Source organism: Hylaeus volcanicus, chromosome 2 (genome assembly GCF_026283585.1).
Source record: "Hylaeus volcanicus isolate JK05 chromosome 2, UHH_iyHylVolc1.0_haploid, whole genome shotgun sequence".
Taxonomy (NCBI): domain Eukaryota; kingdom Metazoa; phylum Arthropoda; class Insecta; order Hymenoptera; family Colletidae; genus Hylaeus; species Hylaeus volcanicus.
In genome coordinates, this window is record NC_071977.1 from 2,237,234 (window position 1) to 2,248,702 (window position 11,469).

Sequence of the window (11,469 nt, forward strand, 5' to 3'; positions counted from 1 at the left end):
TGAAGACTAAGACGAAGGGTTATTTATCTAAAATAAATTACACATGTAGACGAAGCTGCAAAAAGGCCCACCGCGTTGGAAGAATGTACAGACCAGTTTTCAAATAGGCGACACTTAAAAACTGATCGTTTGAAAATTAATCGATTAACTATGTGGAAAATAAAATTATTCAAATTGTCTTTCGACTAAGGTAACTTTTATTTCGCACGTAATTAATTCAACGGTTATTTTTCCATTTATAATATACTCCAAGAATTTGTTTACTTCTAATTTTCTGTAATTGTAATTAGCAAATTGCGAGACATTATCCGTGGCATTCAAGTTATAATAAAGAGAAATCAACCGATCTCTGACAATGCTGGGATTTCCTTATCATTTTTATCCCCGTTATCGTTTGTATTAAAAGTAATTAAATAAAGCCACGTTTGGATGTATTTTCTACCGTAATTTCCTGTGTTGATACTTTTATCTGCTTAGCGATTACTTTCAAACGCGGAACTGTTTCTTACGGTCTCGTAGATCGATGCACCGCGATTGCAAGGATGTCTATGACGATTGTGATAAACGATTGTGATAAACCACCTCTCAGCCTATATCTGTCAATCGCGTACTCACGTGATAATCGTAGTGCGATATTCCAGACAAAAGAGACATTGTATAAATTTTTATTATATTCGCGAATTATCAATTTTTGTTTTGTAGGATGTGACTTGATATCGCGTTCAGAATTATAATTGTTATTATTTAATCTCGCCAGAGCATTCCGCAAGTACTTTTTCAGGCACTTCTATTTAAAAAATTTCTTTTAAAATCCATTAAAAATACGACGCATTCCGTAACGTGTGAGTTCTGCACGAGAGTAAATAATTATTAGTCTCCGAGAGGATTAAATATTTACAATACCAATATTTACTCGTCATTCGTGACATATCTAAGTTCGTTATTCCAGGCGCGACCGATTTCTCAGAAACCTAATCCAATAAATAGATTATACAATAATACTTCGATATAAACTTATAATTCACTGCAATAGAAATAAAATAAAAGATCGGTATTTGAATTGTACCATAGTAAATAATTAATCCAATCTTAAGTCTGAACATTGATAAGCAATTGAAAAAAAAAACTAAATATAGAATTTAACTCTCAGGTGTAATTCAATAATCAATAAATACTCGTTTAATAACGTATCATCGATGATAACAAAAGGAACAATAAATCTTTAAATCGATCTTTCTCGGAATCAATTAAAAAGTTATCTACAGAAAGCAAACGATCAAACGAAACATTTTCTTAACGACAATTTATTCGACAGACAAGAATAAATTATTCTCTGTTGAGTTTATTATCTACTATTCAAATAAAATTTCTATATAGTTGTCTGTTTCAGGTTTATTATCTCAATAATAAATTAATTTACTATTCGAGTAATTATTCAGACATCAAGGTATAAAACAAACAAAAATTTAATTTGTTAATAACGATAATGCCAATGATAATTCTGTTAAACAAAAATATACTTTAATGAAAGTATAGAACATTTTCTCCACCACTGTATATTTTCTCTATTTTGTGAACAAATAATATTAATATTATGCTGAAATAAAATTGACTCCACCATTTCATAGTAAATACTTCTTTCACTGAAATCGAACGTGTCCTTAGCTTCGAGTGAGTAAACCGTTTTCACTGATATCATGTGTAACGTTCGAACCCTTCTAACTAAATATTTTATTTCCGTATAACGTCACCTTATGTCATCTGAATCATGTCATCCTAACTCGTCTGCCATCGAATTCTAATTTACACATCACCGTGTCCTAAAGATAGCCGTCAGTTCACCTCCGCAATTTTTGAAACGCCTATAAAACAATCAAAATTCACGAAACAATGAAAATTCAACAGATTTGAAAACCTCGCGATCGAAGTACGATACTTCGAGACATGATTCATCACCTCTCCTCAGCATAACCTACCACAAATACCTGAAGAGGCCCCGATAAATGCACGAGGTCGAACGATCGGTCTCCCAGTATTACGATCTATCTACAAACGAGCATAAAATTCCAACGATCATCGGTACAATTCCAAACAGCAATAGACGACACCAGATACCACGGATCCCATCGTTATCCGAGGAGTCACCTAATACCGATCCAGAAGAAACGGATGAAACCACGCTTATCTCGCGAGTCTCCTTTTATCAGCGGTTTATCGGGACGTTGATTGCGTCGTTTCAATTATCGTCGAATCAAAATGCGAAAGCAGAAGGGTTGAAGGGGAGGAGATCGACTTGGGCGCAAGGTGACAGAAAACAGCTTAAAAACATCTAATCTCGTTCCCGCGAGAGCGTTGTGGTTGAAGACCGGATGCGCGGTTGGCCAAGCTGCCTGCAGTCGCGAATCGGACGATCGACTGGCGTAACGCTTCGGCATAGTCGAACAACCGTTTACCAACGAGTTGGTCCAGCGATTCAACACTCCGCGACCCGATCCTTCGATCCGCGAACTATCGATCGCTCGACAGACCTCGACCAGGCGAGGAAATCCTCCGGAGGTATCTCGCGTGTTTAACCGATAAATCGATAAACTCGCGTTCGTTCCATCGATACTCCAGGAGACACCATGAGAAATTCGGCCCTAACAGACCGTCGTTTGTTCGACGCTCTCCACGTTCTTATCGTATTCTCGGGCGTGTTCTCGGTAGCGTTATCGGCGGTGAGCCAGGACAGAGGATTGTATCACCGGTCCCCGAATTTCGATGACGCAGAGTCGACCAACGACGACTTCTTGGCTTATATGCTGGACAGGTGGAGGTCGGCCCAGTCGCCGGAGGTTCGACGAGAGCCGCAGATCGCGATTCAACTCCTCAAGAGCCACGCGCAACGGGATAACGACGATTTGACGTACGAAGTCGGGTACAAGTACGCGGAGAACGGCAAGAACACGATGGAGAAAAATAAGAATTGCGGGAACGGGGTGTACGAGAAGACGAGGGACGATAAAAAGGATCAGAACGAGGCGAAGTTTGACGGGGATGTCCCGGCGATCACCTCCAGGACCATCATCGATCCTCCCGCTTTCGAGTGTCCCGCGGGACAGAGGCCGGACTCGAACGGCCAGTGCAGGGACGTTATGTAAGTCTTTGGTTAGCTTTACGGATCGTGCTCGGCGGTCAACGTCCGGGCTCGTTTCGCGTTTTCCGTCCGAGCTCCGGTCTGATGAATATTGATGAGCGTATTAATTCCGGGCGAAATTCGAATCACCGCGCGAGACTTGGGACGGGTTCGGTTCTTATTCTGTGGATGGTGGAGCGGGGAGTGGGCGCCGGATATTTGGCGGTGTAAACGAGCATGGGCGCGGTTGGGTTCGATAAGCTCGGTTGAATCGTTTTGGGAGTCGAAGTGATTTGTGCGAGTTCGTCGGAGGAAGGTATTCGGAGACATTTAAGCGAGGAATTAAACAATAGTTTCTTTATATATGTGTAAACAGTGCGACTTTGACTGGTCTTTTATGTGAATTAATGGAGATATTCGATTTATGTAAATTAATGGAGATATTCGAGGTGGGAAAAATTATTACCTCACCCTGTATATGTGAAAGAATTTGTACGTAATTTTTATATCGATTTATATCATTTATATACTATAGACGTGCGAACAAATTCGTTAAGAAGTTGCACTGTTTACATGTGAATACATGAACGTTTCGTACTCTATTATTGTTTCGTTTATATAAAACAAACCCTCTCACACATTCCTCCTAATACACGCGTATCTTATACATGTCTGTATACATACGTCGAATAATGATTGAAAACGATTGGATCCTCTTTTAGTATAATCTGAAATTAATGTAACGAAATAAAATGACAAAATAAGAAAAGAATCAGAGATATTTGAAAAATGTCGCATCGAAACAATAATACATTATGTATATAGTAGAAGGAATATGTTAGAGACTTCGTTTTATTTTACAAGCTGATGCAGTAATAGTGAACTTACGAGTAGCAATCAAAGAAAAAAAATTAGCTAACTCCGAGTGAAACCAGCGACGTTCTGGGTTTTTCCTGAAGCTATTTCTGTTAAATTTCAGCGAAATGTAAACAATCGAGGAACACCTGTATTTAGTCAGACTGTCGAAGAATATGGACACGACCTTCCCAAAGCTCTCATGTGGACCTCAAGCAAGCTGATAAATATTACCTTAACAATTTTTCTAAATTAAACAATTTCTAATGTAATCGCAGTAGTTTTTTTTTAAAATCTTAATTCACATCGTCTCAATTCTATCGAATCTTATATTCGAATAATACGATATCGTAATAGGTACCTCAAGAAAGCTGCTGAACGTTATGTTAACAATTCTTCTAAATTAAACAATTTCTAGCAGAGACGTTGTATTTCTTTCTCGAAACCTCACTCGCATCGTGTCAATCTATTCTCATTAAATCTTGTATTCAAATAAATACGCTGTTCTAATATCTCTATGTATATAAACCTTAAAAATCTCCGTTTTCGAACAAATTTTCAATGGCGGAGAAGAACGAAACAACAACGACGAACGATGTACAGAATTGTTACGCAACCGACTCTTCGCAATTAGCGACTATACATCTCGAATTGTGATCTAAGTTTTCAGTTTCTTTTTGACTTCACAGACGCACCTGGTGCAGGTGTGCAACTTCCTGTTTCCACAAGGTTGGCTAATTAGTAAGCGCGTCATTCACGTTAACTAACTGAAAACTGTGACATTTGTTGTCGATTCTAATTCGTATTTCGGTCGTCGCTTTGATTGCAATCTATTTCATTCGGAGCGTAGCGAGATAATTTCGGAAATTATTGTTATCCGTCAAAGAACGAACATCCGCATCATTGTTATTTATACATTTACAAATATGTCCGATCGGTGAGTTCATTTTTGCGACATGACGCGATCCCTAATGACTCTTGTTTTATCATTTTATCCGAGAATATCTGATGTACCGACGGAGTTGTAGATTATTAAACAATATTTCGAAATATTCGTTATTTGAGAATTCCTTTTAGATATACGTTACCTTCGACCAAAGTTCAACGATATTTCGCTAGCACGTGGCCATAATGTTTATAAACACGAATCATAATTAAATATGGGTCTAATGTGATCAGACTCAGGCTCATTTTCTACCGGTACTGTTTTATTTCTGAAATGTTAATAACATCGACACTATTTACTTTATCGACACGAACAAAATATTTTCTACTATAGAAACATGAAATATCAGTTGATAGAATTCTCGATTGGATTAGCGGTACCAATCACTCGTATTCAATTTCCAGAAAATGTTTACTTGTCAGTTGGAAACGAGAGATGAGAAACTAAAGAGTTGTACGAAAGGAGTCGTAGAATTTCATTTTGTCGGTGCAGCGATGGTGTACAATTATCGCAACGAATACATAAAATCGGATACATTCCCACGCTATTTGTGTTTTATTAAAGAACAAAGTCCAAAGGTCCCTTTGATAAAACGTTTGTCATTAATAGACCGCGGAAAATAATCCTAATCCATCCAAATAAATAATCCATTAATAGTCTTTATGCAAAATAAAGTCTTCGCGAACGCGTCTACAAAAATTGAGGCTAAATAAGAATTTGTACAGTTTACGGTATAATATATAAACCTTCTGCTCACCGATATATAAGATCCCGTCGAGATCGAGGTTTTCGTTGCTGCCCTGGCTACTGACAGCGGTGACATGGTCGTCGATGGCAAGCGTGTGCCTCTTAGGCGCTGGCCTACCGATGCTGACAGCGTGCCACTTCCCATCGTTCAGGCTCGACCTCGAGCTGTCCCTGACCTTGACCGGTCCATCGCCTAGGTCGAACACATAGTGAACGTGTCCCTTCACCAACTCCACGGCGATGAAGTCGCGTTCCCTTCCAGCGTTGAAGAGTATCAAGCCGTTTGCCTCGCGTGTCTTGAACTGCAAGGTAAAGAATAACGATTCAGTAGAGAAAATAAATATATCTTCTCTTCGTGACGTAGCATCGAGATCGTGAAATATTCTTTTCCGTATTCGCGCTCTGAAGTACTCTATTCAAAGTAGACAATAATTAACACGAGTAAACGTCTAGTAATCGTACAAAAACAAATCTATATATTACAGAACTTCCTGTTAAGTAACTACTAATTTACATTACGTATGTAATTTTACTCTCTGTCTTAAAGAGTACAAGTCTTATCCAGGTAAAGGTGCCGCAGTATTTTCCACGCTACCTTTGTTTCTTTTTTTTCAAAAAGTGAAAAAATCCCTCCTCCGAATATCTCCCGATAACAAAATCAAAGTTTCGCGATCAATCCCTCATTATTTTCCGCGGCAGAAAATCTCGTCGGTGAAACGATCCCCTTTAAAAAAATTCCGATAGTTCCCGATCCAGTAATTCGCATTCCGTTCGGGCGTGTGGGGCTCTTCTTCGGCGAGACCCAATTAAAGAAAAAAATTCCAATCGGTCTAATTCGAGCACTTAGCCCCCGCGGATACCGACCGGTTGGCAATTATTTCGACGAAATCCAGCCGGCGAGCTGGGGCGTCGCGTTTTAATTATCCCGATTTTCGCATCGCCGATTTCATCGTCTCTCCTTCGCGCTGACCGCAGGAAACGTTTACACAACGGCGAGCAACGAGTCGGTGTGTGTCAGCCCGCGACGAGTACGTTTGATTACGCGAACCGATCGTGTTTTCCCCCGGCGTTATCAAAGCGTCGCGGTCAGGGAACCGATGAAAGATAGCGGAAAAAGCAGATACCCGTCAATTACGGGCTGGAGAGCGTAATTACGAAGGTGACGGCCAGAGGAGCTTGTCCGTCACTCGCCGCGAAGGGACGCGATTGGGTTTTTACGTGGAACAGCCGTGACACGTGCCGCGATTAATCCGGAGTTTGGGCATCGAGTCGCGGACTGGTCGACGGAAGGGCGCGGGGGAGGTTCTAATTGGGGTAACCTTTTGTGGGGACGCGTCATCGTCGACGTTCCATTTCTTTTGAGGTCGAGCGGTGGCTGAAATTTTCGAGGGAGGATTGAGAAGGATCGTGATTTTTCTTTGAAGCTATTCCAGGTCCCGTGCTTGCTTTTATTTGAAAAGTTAATGACCTCTTTGATCGCCGATTTATTTTACGAGGGACGTGGGTTTCGTTTTGTCGGTACGACGCTTCGGGCTGCGTTTTTAATCGTTTAGTGAAACGCGAGCTTCGTAAAATTATTTATGTTTTTTTAAGGTTATTTATTTTTCAGGCGTTCGAATTTTCCAAACGAGTCTAACATTGAAACTAATTTCTGAACGACGGGGAAATATGAGAGAAGTTACGTTACTGACATAGTAATGGATACTGAAGGAGAACGAGAGATCGCGAAATATTTTTCTGTATACTCACGCTCTAAACTATTCCGTTAAAATTTTTGAACGTTTTTAAAATTTCTTCTCGTGTTTTAGAGTACGTTCGAAAGACCAATGGTTACGAAATAGGAAACGATATTCATCCCTTCGTTGGAGATACGAAGAAAAATTAGTTATCGAATTAGTTGTTAGTTATCGAAATATTCATACCTGGAAGTATATGTTCGTTTCCACGTACGCTTTGAGCACAGGTAATCCAACGAACGTGTGCTTCGAGGTGAAGGTCACCGGAAAGTGAACGGGATGGTTCCTCTTGCCGAACTTCCCCGTGACCTTAATGATGGGCGTGACGCCTTGATGAGCAGTCTGATGATTTCCGGAACTCCTCGCTATTTCTAGGTAAGGATACCCGTTGAACCAGATTTGCTGCAATTGCCCGACGAAGTGAGGTATTTCCTCTCCAGCGTGAGAGTAACCGCCCACGTACAGCATACGGAACTCCAGTATGCCTTGTTTCCCCAGCTGCGCTTCGGCTGTCGAATAGAAACCAGTGGTTACTTAACGATAAATTAATCCTGGAAATTCACAAATATTAATTTCATCCATCGAACGGACGTTCGTTTAATTTATGGTCGTGAAAGCTGAATGTCATTTATTTATACGAGATTCAACATGTTGTTGCGATTTCACTTTTTTTCTAAATATTGCAAACGTCGTGCAAATTTCGTGTAATAGATGAGAAAAATGGACCCGAAGTTGACCTTTCGTATTCCCGAATATAATATAACCGACTTCTAGTTAATTCATACGAATACTCGTCAGCTCTAGATGTAATTGCTTAAAACTATGAAATAATTTCTATTTAAACTGCGTTATTGCTCGCTAGCTCTCGATGCATTTAAATGATTAAATACGGCATATTAAATACAATGGAACCTTACTCGGTTCCTATCAGAACCCCCGAATTTCCATTTATTTCCCCTGTCCCGTGTTCCAACGATCACGCACAACACCCACCCACCCCTCAAAAACAAATCAATAATGATCGTGCACGGTCGCGCAGGTATCGTTCCATGAAATTCTCGTTACTGTAACGAGTGCTGTAATTTTGATCCAGTTTACGATTAATTATTTTTAGTTCTCCTCGAGCGTTCGCGGGAGTTTCGGTGGATTCGATGCCGTGCTTCTCTAAATAAGAATGAAACGCGATTAAGACAAAAGCCATTGATAAGAATTGTCCCGTAGAGGGCACGGACGAGTATACTTGCGAAACTCGAACCAACCCGTCCCTTCTCGTGGAAGTTACACGGAAACTATTTTAATTATTAGCCAGACCCGGGATTGTCCCTTCGACGGCGGCGCAGGGGACAATGAAGACTCGATATCGGCGCTGTTCTTCGCGAGAATCTTCACGGACCCGGCGCTATTAAGCTTAATTGTCTCCGCGCACAATGCCGCCAACTTTGTAAATTAGTAGCGCCGATGTAGGTATCGACAGGCGTCGCTGATATAATAAATGTACCAAGTTGCCTCTGAAAGACTGCATCGAAAGGGGTTGGGAAGGAAGGAGACCCCGCGCTTTGGTGGGAAATTAAAATAAAATCCTCGTTTTGCAACGGGGTCGAACAAGAGATTTCTCAGTTTGCGATAAGTGGTAGCGGTCGTGGGGATGGGAATATTTCTTAAAAATACAGTGGATTATGTGAAACACATCGAAAACGTGGTATGTGGAATTGTTGCAACTTTATAGGCCTATTACTGTTACGTATAGGATATTTTCTTATCGTCTTTTTCTGTTCTGGATTATCACTAATCCATCGCTAAAGTTTAAGAAACTTTATCCGCGTGGAATACTATTTATTTAATGTCGTTCCGAAATTTCTATCGGTCAACACGCACGCACGTGCAACCATAGTCGCCTTCTGTTTCCTCATCTACACCTTACCTAAACCTTACCTAAACCTTACTCTTCTACAAAATGCTCTCGAAAACCGTTGACGCTAACATTCGCCAATGACGTTTCCCGATGTTGGAAACGTCACCATGCCCAGTCCGAAATCAATTCGATTCACTTATAATTTCTCCGGTTGCTCCGGTTTCAATTGATCGTGGGATAAGCACTCCGAAAGTTATAATCAAATTCCCAACGCGTTACGGAACGTGGGTGAAGCCGATTTCGCCGTCGGTGCATGTAAGTTCGAGTAGCGAAACTTCGTGTAACGGGGTTTCCCCGGAATTGCGAGGATCGTGATTAGAACGCTTGTGCACGTGTCTTCGAAGGAACGATGGGAGAGGGGAAGGGGCCGGCACTCTTCTCCTCGATTTGATCAGCGTCTGCGGTCCGACGGATTCCACGGATCGTTGTTCGATGTCAATTTACGATTCAATTAAACGCCGTTCGATTGGCTCGCGATCGGCTCTGTCGGTCGTTAGTCCGAGGCGGCCCTTAACAGATCACAACCGGCTGCCCGGCATTGTAATTTGGGACATGAGCTACGCCTTGTTTGCGATTTGTCAACATACACTTCACCCACTGACTCTGACGTATGGTCGACCAACGATTAAAGCGAGAGCCAATAGTAAGGGCGCGATTAATTGTAAGAATTTTCTTTAAAAGACGCTGCTACGTTTTCTTTGTTTATTTATAGGAGCGGTGATTACTTATCGGTGTTATTTTAGAGCGATTTGTTCGTTATTAACACTGGATTGACGCAAGACATTTGATTTATCGAGCGACTATCGAGATAACGGACCAATAGAAAATTAGTTACGTCTTCGCTATCTATGTCATTAAAGATAATTCCAGATCTAGAGCTTGTCTTTAGCTCTACTTGTCGCTAGACAATGCCGTCCACTTGTTAAAGTGACAAGCCCAATAGAAAGCTACTTAGTCTTCGCTGTGTCGTTAATTAAAGAAAATTGCGTTGCACATTTAGCTCCTATCTTTGGCTCTATTTTTACGTCTGCCTGGCTAGACCTCCGACTTCAATAAAATTCAAGGAAAAAATTGCGTAATTGCCTGTTTATGCGCTCTTCAAATCCGTAAGAAAGAAATTTTGCGCTCGGTCCGTTTAATGCAACAAAATTTATTTAAACGAGGAGGCCGAGTACCTATCGCTACCTATTTCTCAAGCTTCAGTCATCAGCATCATGGAGGTTTTAATATAATAATTAAGGTGGACTCTCGAACTGGAATAACAGTAACTCGACTCGTATTTCTGACTTGAGAGTAGTTGGAAACTGACCGTTTCATTCGTAACGCAATTGCGGAGGTTTTCGTGCAAGCATCGATGTCGATCTATCGCTGCTCGTGCTTTGTCTCATGCACTGCATGTCGCTTGTGTATCAGGGCACTAAGCATCCTTGGCAATATCTTTGTCAATATGGCGGCTCCTGTAGTAAGAACACAAGGACGTGCACTCAGGCGAGCGGTAATTATCGTGAGATCGATGTTACCGGCGAGCATTGTTGCGAAGACCGTATGGAGCTTGCGGTGACGCTAAGGCGGTCAAGCAATTTAGGGTATTGCCACGTAACTCAATATTGCTGGCACTCGCCATCCATTAATAGGCTGATCCGAGGACTGGGCCAGCAGGTTTGGGTGTCTCAATTTATCGAGGACGTATGACGCTCTCCGTCGAACGTGCTCCTACTTGACAATAGCACACCACGTACATTTTAGATTCCGTTTCGTGGCCCTTAGAACACCAAAGATCTCTCTTAAAGTTTAGCGTTTTCTCAAAATTGTCTGACTTCCATTTTCTGAAATATTGAGCTACTTAAGTTCCTCCGAATTCATCAAAATTCGTTCTCTAAACATGCTCGTTCGCGAGTATTTAACGGGAACGCCGTAATTCTCCCGCTCGAACGTCCAACGCGAGAACTTTTCTCATACCGGCGAAGAAAAGTGCTCGAAAATTGGCCAACATCCGTGCAACGATGAAAATTTCGAGCAGAGGCCGAGTGGAACGCGTGTAAAATGGCTGACAATCCCACGGTGGAATCGTAGACCGAGACCTTTATAGATATACAGGGTGTCCCAAAAGTCGGGGAGGAGCCGGAAATGGGGGGTAGCTGAGACGATTCTGAACAAC

General features: G+C 41.4%; 2 protein-coding genes across 2 annotated transcripts in view; one reads left to right on the top strand and one right to left on the bottom strand.

Moving 5' to 3' along the window:
- The window catches only part of LOC128872715 (neurexin-3b), a 347,065-nt gene that overhangs the window by 5,804 nt on the left and 329,792 nt on the right, over window positions 1-11,469 (bottom strand). Inside the window, exons 17-18 of the mRNA XM_054115691.1 lie at window positions 7,586-7,908; window positions 5,674-5,965 (exon numbers count right to left, since the gene is read on the bottom strand). Of these exons, the coding sequence (XP_053971666.1) occupies window positions 5,674-5,965; window positions 7,586-7,908 (615 nt within the window). The remainder of the gene's footprint in view (window positions 1-5,673; window positions 5,966-7,585; window positions 7,909-11,469) is intronic.
- Window positions 2,342-4,392, top strand: LOC128872716 (uncharacterized). Its single transcript, XM_054115692.1, has 2 exons — window positions 2,342-3,136; window positions 4,095-4,392. The coding sequence occupies exons 1-2, from the start codon at window positions 2,625-2,627 to the stop codon at window positions 4,102-4,104; spliced, it is 522 nt and encodes a 173-aa protein (XP_053971667.1). The 5' UTR covers window positions 2,342-2,624; the 3' UTR covers window positions 4,105-4,392.